At 40.8% G+C, this 12655-nt stretch overlaps 1 protein-coding gene across 1 annotated transcript in view; it reads right to left on the bottom strand.

Moving 5' to 3' along the window:
* muskelin (muskelin 1) overlaps positions 1–11309 on the bottom strand; it is a 124874-nt gene extending 113565 nt beyond the window's left edge. The window contains exon 1 of the mRNA XM_076196882.1: positions 11066–11309. Within this exon, the coding sequence (XP_076052997.1) occupies positions 11066–11151 (86 nt within the window). The 5' untranslated portion in view covers positions 11152–11309. The remainder of the gene's footprint in view (positions 1–11065) is intronic.
* Between the last annotated feature and the right edge of the window lie 1346 nt (positions 11310–12655).

The following is a 12655-nucleotide window of genomic DNA, read 5'->3' as shown; positions in this document are numbered from 1 at the left end:
ATAGCAGCATCAGCTACCATTATTCTGCCATCTCCTGTGTGTCCTGGACCATCAGAGACAATAATAGAATGTGTAGAAGAACCTAGTGGTAGTCTAAGTCATATAGTAACACCGCACAAGGGTCGGGAGCCACTTGAGGTAGTGGTGGAGGTGCTAGTGGAACCATCAATCTCTCCGGTCCCCTCAACATCACGTGGCAGGTACTACTTTAGCCAAAAGACCCAGAAATGGAGCCTTTGTCTTTTTCATGGATTCATCAACATAGCTGTTGTCAATGCTTTTTTCATGCACTCGCTGGCTAGTCAACTTGTGAAGCCATGGGCCGAGAAGCGGATTCAGCAAAAGGGAATGAAGTCATCAGTGATATTTACAATCAAGTTGGGATTCGGCATTGTTGATGAGAGGCCAGAGGACCGTTCATCTAGAATATCACACAACAAGAGTAGATGTGCCTTCTGTCCATGGAAAAATGCCAAGCAGACAAGGACAATCTGCTTCCGCTGTGACAAGCCTGTATGCCCAGACCACTTTGATGTCATCTACAGAGAGTGCCAAGAATAACTGTTAAGTTCAATATACCTAATCTGCAAAGTTTTTATTTATATTGCACACATATAAAACAAAAAAATAAAAACAGGCACCATTTTTACATATTTTACATATAAATACATTTACCAAAATCACCCTTTTTTATTCATTCCAGGCAAGGTCCGTCCTCTGCAGTCTGGGATTGGGAGGCATCCAGTGACATCAAATGATGTTTACAATGTATTTTTATAGTATTAGTTTTCTTCATTTCTTCCATTTTTTGTCTCAGGACCACAGAATCTAAGTACTTTCGTTTTTCTCAAAAGTTTTTTTTTAATTGTTCAGAATGGTAATTTTTTGTTTTTTATTACATATATTTTTGTATCTGCTGGGCTCTATAAGCCTTAATTTTGTAAGATATCACCATTTGGTGGAAATAAAATACATTTGCATATTTTATTTTATTATTTTCCTCAACTGATTCCATTTGGATACAGGTCGAGTTGGATCATCACAAAAAGGTAGGTCAAGTAATCTAGGGTTAAACAAACATTAAATAACCTTACCAGCCAATCCACCATCACTGTATCTTCTTTTTTCAGACATTCTGCATGACATCCATCCAGACCAGGTGCCTTACCTGCTCTCATCATCTTAACAACTGCCTTCACTTCATCCTTCCTTATTTCTCCTCCATTTTCCTCACTCATCACTCTCATTTTCTTGGCACTTCCCACTGCAACTACCTTTTCCTCCCTATCCTCCTTCACATTTAGCAACTCCCTAAAATACTCTGCCCACCTTCCTCTTACTGCCTTCTCTTCCATTATCATCTCTCCATCTGCACCTTTTACCTTTTCTTCTTGACTTCATTTGCCTCCTCCTCCTCTCTTATGCCATGTCCACACAGTCAACCACTGTCCGCCGGGCACGAAGGCTTTGCTCGACAACGGGCAATTTCATCGGGCAAACCATCAAACTGTCCGTTCCAGGCGCCATTTGCAGGCAGTGGATGGAGGGCTGACATCATTACCAAACGCACGAGGTGAGGTGCGAGCAAAGTTAGCAAACCCGCTCAGTACAGACCGAAGTTACCTTTACCACCATGTCCGCACATAGTGCTAGTGTGTACTGGTCTCAACAAGACGTGCTATTGTTGCTATGCTTTTCCTCATATATATGGCTTTTGTATATATGGCTCCACTTTCGAAAGGAGAATAGAAAAGCTGCTTATGTTCATTCTCATGTAATTGCAAAACAATTGTTCATTCTTATCCTGCAATTCACGTAGGATTGTCACCGAGCTTCCCATTAAATCACATCTTTGTAACCACTCCCGGCACCAGACATGTCTCCGTGATTTCTTTTTTTTTCTTTTTAATGCAGGCAGCAATTATAATGCTGTAAAGTGCTACCTTCTTTCCAAGTAGGGCGGGAACCATGGTTATCGTACCGCACTGAACCACTCCCTCCCAACCTCTGCTTGCGGCCAACTAACATCCAACCACCATCGTCAGCCGTGTGGACACTTCATGGGCAGAGTCTGCGGACAAGTATGCCAGGCACAGCTCGACTGTGTGAACGCGGCATTAATTTCTTTCCAAATCATCTTTTTATTACTTTCAAAATTTTCTGTCATACTCTTACCCCATTTCATATCTGCTCTCTTCTTTGCCTCCTTTATCTTATGCTTTACTTCTCTTCTCTTTTCTTTGCACCTCATATGATTCCCTCATCCTATTTTGTAACCAATCTGTGAAAGCTCAGTTCTTCTTTTCTACAAACTTTTTTGCTTCCTCATCCCACCACTCACTACCCTTCCTTCTTCCACCTTATGACTCCCTCCTTGAATCATCATTCCTCCTCCACTCCTAGTTCTACTCTATCCTTCACTCCCTCCCACTCCTCTCTCAGCTTCTTCTTGTACTCCTCCTTTTCTTTTTCATTTAAGCAGTTCACTTTATGTACCCCCCTACCTTTTGTCCTTTTCCTCTTTCTCCATCTATCCTCCACTCTCAACTTACCTTCCACCAAAAAAATTATCTGATATCCCCCACTCTCTCCCCTTAGAACATGTACATCATTAACTCTTCCTATTTTACTCCTATTTACCACTACATAGTCCATTAATGCTCTATCTATCACCCTTCCATCCACCACCCTCTCCCATGTGTACTTATGCTTGACTTTCTTCCTAAACACTGTATTTGCAATCATCAACTCTCTAGACACATCTCCACATTCAACTCTCCACTATGATTCTTTCCTAGAACTCCACACTTTCCAACTACTCCATCTATTGGTTCATTTCCTACCCTAACATTAAGGTCTCCCAATATCATTACATTGACATTTCTCCCTAATCCCTCTATGCACTCATTTAAATCTATCCAAAAAGCCTCCCTTTCTTCCACACTCTTCTCACTACTAAGCCCATATGCACTTACACAAACCCACATCTCTTTTCCCAGTTTCACCTTCATCCACATTAACCTTAAAGAAACAGCCCAAAGGGATTTCTCCCTGTCTTCCCTTTTTCTGCATGAGGGGTAGGAGGGGGGGGGGGGGCACTGATTTAATGAAGTGGCCTTACTGTGGATCTGCTGTGTCTTGCGACACTGCTTCTGACCCAGGGCAGTGGGCAAGATGCAGGGATGACTCATCATCCAAGAGGAGCCAAGATAAGAGGGAGGGAGGGGGTGAATGGGAGTGGGGTATGTGGAGATGAAATGGGTGGGAGTGGATTTTATTCCTTTGTTTTTTGGCTACCTCCCTTGTAAGGGGGCAAAAGCCTTTGGTATATGTATGTACTTTATCTTGTTTGATTAAATACACTGAAAGCCATATTGAATGATGATTACACGTAATGCTTAATTTTAATTATAACTATGGAGTTCAATTACATCAACAGGAATTACCATTCAATGTAATACTGACATTGGATTGCCATTACAAAGGTAAAACATCTGCAGTATAAACACATGTTAAAACACATTACAAAAACAAAAGAGAAAGATTTGGGTCTTGATGAAAGACAACCTGTCACCTGACAAACATATCAGCAGAATTGTGGGAGAGACATATGGACTACTGCAAAGAATTAAAGTGGTATTTCACTATATGAATGAGGATGATTAAAAAACTCATAGAAATCCTGATACGTCCAAGACTGGAATATGTGTCAGTAGTATGGTGCCCACACAGAGTGAAGGATATAAGCAAGATTGTGAGAATACAAAGGGTAGTAACCAAACTGGTCCCCAGCCTGGCAAATAAACCATATGGCACTGGTTCTGCCAACTTTGAAAGATCAAAGAAAAAGAGGTGATATGATTACAGTATCTAGGCCACTAATGTGGATAGACTACATTGACAAAAGAGATCTCCTGATAAAAGATGGGAGGGCTTTAAGAGGTCATGGGAGGAAATTAAGAAAGACCAAATGTCAAAAGGATATAAAGAAATACATTTTTCTATATAGATACATAAATACTTGGAATAGCTTAGGAAGTGATATAACCCAAGCTCAAACAATACACGAGTTCAAATCTACATATGATAATTGGAAATCAAGGATATAGATTAACTTGGAACTGTAAATGAATTTGAGGCTAGGTATGATGAAAAATTAGAGAATAGGAAATGGGACCCAATGAATATTGCTACTGTCCTGTACACTACAATCAGGTAAATACAAATTTGTGAAAGGAAGATACTAGCATTTGTACTATAAGTTTTCAACTTTAAACATTTTGAATCAGATCCAGGATAAAATAACTTACTATTGCTGGCCTATGATATTGCCATAACTCAACCAATTAATCAATCAATTGTTATCTTCAGTTTCCCTAAGTGGAAATCCTGTAGCCCCACAGTGGCTGGGAACAGTCCTCAGAACCCCCCACAGAACTCTATGGGAAGGAACTTTGGACTATTTTCTGTGTTGTATCAGTGTGTGATATTCTTTACTGATATCAAGTATCTATACATACAAACATACATATACCAAAGGCTTTTTTCCCCTTACAAGGAAGGTAGCCAAAAAGAAAAAGGCATAATAACCATTCCCACCCATTCCATCCCAAATAAACTCCACTCCCCTCCACCCTCCCTCCTTTCTTGACACCTCCTAGATGACGGGTCATCCCTGCATCTTGTCCACTGCCCTGGGTCAGAGGCAGTGTCGCAAGACATAGCACATCCACAGCAAGGCCACTTCATTAAATCAGTGACCCCCTCTCCATCCCCTCATGCAGAAAAGGAGAAGACAGGGAGAAATCCCTTTGGGCTGCGTCAAATTTTTCTCACACATACTACCTCACCCCCATCCCACCTCATGCATCACAACATCATCCATATGCAACCACTCTCCATTCACCACAGTCTTCCATCCTCTCCTCAACAGACATTCCCCTCTTCCCCAGAGCCCCTTTCACCCCATCCATTCATCCCATCCCAGGTCACCCCCTCATGTTCACTCCCCCCACACCCGCCCTCCATACCTCCCCCACCAGTCCCTCCTCACTTATTCTTCCCATGTGTCCAAACCATCCCAACATTCCTTCGTCCACCTTATCTCCCAACTCCCTTACCACCCCTATTCTCCTCCTCACCTCCTCATCTCTCACTCCATCCAGCCTAGTAACCCCTATCATAAATCTCAGACACCTCATCTCAAACACATTCAAACGCCTTCTCTCTTCCTCTCTTACACTCCATGCTTCCGCCCCATAAAGCGCTGCTGGCACAACCACTCCTTCATACAATCTCCTCCTAGCATCCACTCCCAAAAGTCTACTCCTCATTACACTCTTCAATCCACCAAGGCACCCACTCACTTCCCTCAATCTACATTCCACCTCCACCTCCACTTCACCCTTTCCTGCCACATTTGCACCCAAGTACCCAAAACCATCCATCTCCTCCAGTCTCTCTCCCCCAACACCCACCTCCAGTCCACCACCACCTTCATCCCTTGTACATCTCATCACCTTACTCTTACCCACACTCATCCCCAACTCTCCTTCTTCACACACTCCCCCAAACTCCGTCACCAATCTCCTCAATCCCTCCTCTGATCCTGCTACAAGTGCAGTGTCGTCTGCAAACAACAGCCAGCTTACCTCCCATTTTTCTCCACTCTCCTTAAATATCACCACCCCCGCATCCACCTCTCGCACCACCCCATCCATGTACAAGTTGAACAGCCAGGGGGACACAACACCCCCGATGTAGTCCCACCTTTACCTCGAACCACTCACTCTCTCCACCTCTACATGCCTCCTCCAGATCCATAAAAGCCCCAAAAACATCCCTAACTTCTCCCATTGCCCTCTCACACATCTGTCCCACCACAAAAATTTGATCCATGCAACCTCCACCTGTCCTAAATCCACACTGCTCTTCACCAATCATTCACTCTATTCCCCTCCTAATCCTATCAATCAAGATCCTCCCATAAGCCTTCCTAACTACACCACACTCACACCCATCCCCCTTTCCCTTGTAAAGTGGAACCATACAGGCACTCCTCCAGTCCTCCGGCACCCCACCCTCTCCCCAGCAAACACCAAACAACCCTACCAGCCAGTCCACCATCACTGTACCTTCCTTTTTTAGACACTCTGCATGGGATCCATCCAGACCAGGTACCTCACCTGCTCTCATCATCTCAACAACCGCCCTCACCTCTCCTCCACCTTCCCCACCCACCACAGTCACCTTCTCAGCACCCCCCATCGCAACCATCCCTGCCTCCCCATCCTCCCTCACACCCAGCAACTCCCCAAAACACTCTGCCCATCCCCCCCCCACTGCCTTCTCCTCTACCATCATCTCTCCATCTACACCCCACCTCCTCCTCCCTACCTGATTCACCTCTCCTTCCTCTCCCAACCTCCCTCCAAAACATCTCCCTACCACTTTCAAAATTTTCTGCCATACTCCCGCCCCACTTCAAATCCGCTCCCCTCCCAACCTCCCCTACCCCGTGCTCCACCTCTCTCCTCCCCTCCCCGCACCTCTCATATGGCTCACCCGTCCCATCCTGCAACCAATCTGCGAAAGCTCGCCTCCTCTCCCCCACAACCCTCCTTGCTTCCTCATCCCACCACTCCTCATCCCTCCCATTCCACACACCACCCCCGCACACCCTCCGACTCCCTCCTTGAACCATCCCCACTCCCAGCTCCACTCCATCCCTTACCCCCTCCCACTCCTCTCCCAGCCCCCCCCCCACACTCCCTCTCCCCTTCCTTTTCATGTAAAGAGTTAACTCTAAGCACCTCCCTACCTTTTGTCCTTTTCCTCTTTCTCCATCTATCCTCCACTCTCAACTTACCTTCCACCAAAAAATTATCTGATATTCCCCCACTCTCTCCCCTTAGCACATGTACATCCTTAACTCTTCCTATTATACTCCTATCTACCACTACATAGTCCATTAATACTCTATCTATCACCCTTCCATCCACCACCCTCTCCCATGTGTACTTATGTTTGACTTTCTTCCGAAACACTGTATTTGCTATCATCAACTCTCTTTCTAGACACATCTCCACCATCAACTCTCCACTACGATTCTTTCCTGGAACTCCACATTTCCCAACCACTCCATCAATTGGTTCATTTCCTACCCTAGCATTAAGGTCTCCCAATACTACTACATTGATGTTCCTCCCTAATCCCTCTATGCACTCATTTAAATCTATCCAAAAAGCCTCCCTTTCTTCTACACTCTTCTCACTACCAGGCCCATATGCACTTACAAAAACCCACATCCCCTTTCCTAGTTTCACCTTCATCCACATTATCCTTGAGGAAACCTCCTTCCACTTCACTACACATTTACCTATCTCTTCACTTAGTATAGCCACCCCTTCCCTCCCTCTCCTTCTCTTCACTCCTGAATACCTCCCAATTACACTCCCAAACTCACACCCGCCCTTCCCTCACAACTTAGTTTCACTCAAAGCCAACACATCCATCTTTCTTCTTACAAACATACTACCTCTCTCTTCCCTTTTACTCTCATCTGTACCACATCCACGTACATTAAAAGACCCAAACCTTAGGATGCTGGTTGGAAAACTCTTAGACCCTCTTATGCCTTTACTTTTTTTAGGAATGTCCCCTGTGGGCAACAGGGAGAAGGATGCCTGGTCCCAATCCCCGTCCCATTTTTCTCGCCTCTTACAATCCAAGTGGAATTACTTAGTGGCAGTATTCTTTCCCCCCCACCACAAGGTAGGCAAAACAAGGAAATGAAATTCAGAGAAATGGTACAGGACAGCAACAAAGGGTTGGGGGATAGCATAACGGAGGGACAGTAGCAGTATAATAAAAGTTTCATCATTTCTCTGTGAGCAGAGTCCTCCTCTATCACAGACAAAATGATGTGTGGCTCTGGTCTGTAGGGGCACCCCATATAGACCCTAAAGTATCAACTGCATGCATGCTACTTGCCATAACAACGTGCAGCCAATACCCCAGACAGGGGTATCAAGTATCTAAAAAAATAAAAAATAAAATAAATAAATAAATCAGGATTTTTGGATGAAAAAGGTAATTCCAAGCAAGAAAGAATGACAACTTGGCATGCTCAAACATAACATCATGATGATAGCTACCAACATAAAAAATGCCAGGCAAACCTGTGAATATCATGAGGAACAAGAGCAGATTTCAGGAAATGGGAAATTTGGGCTATCATGAAGAACATGTGAACCATGGAACTAATGGTACACAATTTAATTTCTCAACATTTTTTTAAAAACAATTATCCATGATTCCCCAGCTCCCATACATCTCCAATAAGAGTAATTTCAACCTTTCAACATCACACTTAAAGTATAATAACACCATAATACACCTTTCAACTGTGACCTGAGCATATCTAACAATGCAATATTTTGACTTTGATAGTTGTTGATAGTTGTTGTATGTTTTCCTACTACTAGTTTTCAATCTCATCTTTTGACCTAGAATATTATCTTTGCCATAAAAACTTGCAAACAAATTGTCATGCACAGTATTTCTTATATTCAATTTCAATTTTGGTTACTATTGTCTTCATATTCTCAGTTATATACTGCCACTAGTCACTTTATTACTACTATATTCTTTGTTTCTATGTGCACTAACAAGTCCATTTTCTTAATGGTATAAGTTTTTCCTTCATTTAATTCATGGTATTAACATTCAATAATCTAAGACATTTAGCTGATCTTGAAACTGGTGTATAATATTCTTAATAAATTATGTATGCTTTTCCATAGTCTGTTCAAGTTGAAAGCAATTAATAACTTTCTCATATAATCTTTGTAAAGTATTCATATGTGATGCTATCACTCTTGTGTCTTTACTTGGTACAGCATTCCTACTTGTGATATTACTACATATTACAAAAATCAAAACATGTCATTAGTTATTAAGTTGGTGCCTTGAGCTCCACATTTTGTTACACCATACTTCTCAGCGGTCTCACTAATTGCCAAACAAACCGAACAAAACCGATAAAAGCCGAACATACCAACAAAACCCAAACAAGGACGGTTTTTACTCAAATGCACACTTCTATTTATATATGGTTGCATTATTTGAACTATTTTCTTTAAAATGTGTGATTTCCATGTAATATGATCAAAGAGAAGTTACGTTTTTATCCTCTGCAAAATTACCAAACACAGCTACGATTCAATCCAGCCCGCCGTCTATGATCACTAGTGGTATGGATCAAACTACACTCTTTTAAGTTTCTTACTGTTGTGTTATTAGTGTAATAGACTGCATATAGTTGAATTATTTCAACTATTTTCTTTAAAATGTGTGATTTTCATGTAATTTGACCAATGAGAAGTTATGTTTTAGCCTCTGCAGTATGACGTAACACATTTTAAAGAAAATAGTTGAAATAATTCAACTATATGCAGTCTATTACACTAATATCACAATAGTAAGAAACTTAAAAGAGTGTAGTTTGATCCATACCACCAGTGATCATAGACGGCGGGCTGGGTCGAATCGTAGCTATGTTCGGTAATTTTGCAGAGGATAAAATCGTAACTTCTCTTTGATCATATTACATGGAAATCACACAGTTTAAAGAAAATAGTTCAAATAATGAAACCATATATATATAGAAGTGTGCATTTGAGCAAAAACTGTCCTTGTTTCGGTTTTGTTGGTATGTTCGGCTTTTATCGGTTTTGTTCGGCAATTAGTGAGACCCCTTCTCAGTATCAGTTACCACACCCAAGATATTTTTCTGATTCAGTAGTTTGACTTTATGCAGACCAAAAATTTCTCTAAACATAAACTTGATTTTAGATTTCTTATTTCTTTAATTTCCTAGTTAATTTTCTCCTTTGAAATAAAGAAAGGTTTTCCAACTTCTCAAAAGTACATGATACAGACATAAAAATACCTGGATATTCAACAATTTTATTAAATATTATCCACAATATATCTTGATTAATTGTGACCATTCACTGTGTCATTTCAGTCACCAAACACAATAAAATATCTATAATCACCCAGACCAGTTCAAGTTAAAGATGCAAGGTATGAATTGAATGAGGATTAATTCCTTATGGCACCAAATAATCTCCTATAACCATAAAATGCCATGTTGATTTGTGAAATACACATCAATTTCAGACATCTCAAAGAGTTATGGTGGTTTTCCTCTGGCAGTGGTTCCCAAACTTTTTCAGCTTGTTACCCAAGTTACCATGCCACATTAAGCATGTTAACCCTTTAACAAAATGTTGTCAACATTGATATATATGGCTAAATTAAAATACTAGAGATATTTTTGTCTATTTATGTATTTGAACATTGTGAATCTCTAAATGACTATTGCCAAAGATGAAAGATGTCAAGAACATCATTAGGATGGATGCACTTGCATGCTTGAAACTAATTGAGGAATTCTTGGCTTCTTGATTTTCAGAATTCTTAACTTTTTTCTGTTACCCCTCCATTATACCCGAAAACTGAAATCACCCCCGGTTTGAGAACCACTGCCATATAGAAAAAAAAGTCACCTAGAAACAGCCAGGGCCCAGGATAAAACAAACATAATGACAAGCACTTAAGATCATGTGATATACTACAATTGATTTAAATAAAAGTCGTTGATGGACCTAAGATTGTACCCACAGACTTCAAAATAACACAGGTTTGATATAAATATAAATATATATTAATTGTTAAAGGTTTATTTTTTCATTAAACCTGTCATCCAAACCATAACTAGTTCATTTGTTTGTATAGTTTCCTTTCCAAGTGAATGAAAATCTTAGATGGTCTAAAAGATCTGACTGGGTGTGACGTACAGTAAAAAATATATACTTTATTTTAAAATTCATTAAAGTACTAGTGTTGTGAATACACCAGTTGCCCTAATTCCCATCGAGTAAAAGCGTCTTGCCAAGGACAAATGCATCCCAACAATTATTTGACCTTGTCAAATAATGATCATATATAGAGGAAAAATATTTCTTAAACACACAACAAATGTTCATACGATACTCACTCTGGTGCATAGCTCGATGAATAACTTGAATATTTGTGTATTGAATACTTTAAAGGTCGAAGATCATCACTTCCTGCGCCTGCCATTATTGTTGCCCTAAAACAGCTGTTAAGTTGAGGGAGATTTTAGAGCGGGAAAATTAGCTTTACTTAAAAAAATAACCTTAGAATCCAATGGGTACCATATATACGATAAATAGTTCACAAAGTTTGAATAAGTGTGAGGTAATCGAGAGGAATAGAAAATCAATTGGAAACGCAATAGGGTGCTTACATTTTCTTTGAACTAGCTAAACCACAGAGTACATTATAAATAAGAGGAGTAACTTTAAGTTTATTTCCTGATATTTTTCTTATCCTTTCAAGCTCAGGGTTTCTCCTAGTTAATTAAATCGTTTGACGGTGGCTATAAAGTATTTAGAATTTATACTTGTATAAAAAATAACTTTTGCGTTTCACATGAATGAAGGTTGTAGTATTGAAACTATCGCGTGGAATTTAAGAAATTTGTTCTCATTCATTTGGTTAGCAAAAATTGACCAATAAAATGTATTTATATAATTTCGTCATATTTTCTCATATAATAATAATCTTTGTAAAAAAAAAACAGTGCATCAGGAAAAAAACATACCAGACGTCAGTAACAGCACACAGAAACTGAAATTATTAAGAAAAAAAATGTATCTTGCCTCCTCCCCCCCCCAAAAAAAAAAGAGCGTTCAAGTATAACACTAATGCCGGAAGCGTCGGCTAGTGAGGTCGGACAGGTCCAATATACTAACATGTCAGGTCACGTGCCCCCTTGGCGGGGGTTGGATGGATGGATTACGGGATTTAGGGCAAAGCCCAATTAAGCTCAAGGATCTACAAAGATCATTCAACGCTAAATGAAGATAATGAATAAATCATATTATGTAATGGATGATGATGAAGAACATTCACATTGTACTTAAAAATCCTTGGGATATATTTAGAAAATTTAATAAAAAAAAAATGTAATTAAAAAACAACGTAGCCTACATACATCCAAGGGTTTATTCCCCCTTTCAAGGGAAGTGGCCAGAGTCAAAGGCATAAATCCACTCCCACCCATTTCATCCCCACATACTCCTACTCATTTTCTAACTTTGTTGGATGAGGTTAAGAAGAATAAATGTCCCTACGTAACCTCACGGTTACACGTAGGCTATTGATCCCAGCCTCCAACCCTAAGTTTCCTGCCCATTCCTCCAAAACCACGACCCCATGAAATAAATATCTCTAATAGCCCGGTGGCAGTAGCCCTCTTTTATACACAACTATATTTTCATTTTCATACATACATCTCTTCCTTTTCTTCAACTACCAATCCCGCGCGAGCGAATGGTCTGTCCTAGGTAGTCCATGGTCCATACTCCACTCCCCTCTATCCTCTTCCCTCCCTCTTTTCTTGGCTCCTCCTGGGTAAGGGGTCATCCTTCCATCTCATCCACTGCCTTGGAGCGGAAGCAATGCATCAAGACACAGCACATCCACAGCAAGGCCACTTCATTCAATTAGTGACCCCCCTCCCATCCCCACTCATCCCCTTCCATGCATCACAATACCATCC

Source organism: Oratosquilla oratoria, chromosome 13 (genome assembly GCF_046742065.1).
Source record: "Oratosquilla oratoria isolate Oo_2021 chromosome 13, ASM4674206v1, whole genome shotgun sequence".
Lineage (NCBI taxonomy): Eukaryota > Metazoa > Arthropoda > Malacostraca > Stomatopoda > Squillidae > Oratosquilla > Oratosquilla oratoria.
The sequence above is the reverse complement of the archived record's forward strand: the minus strand, read 5'-3'. Positions and strand labels throughout refer to the sequence as shown.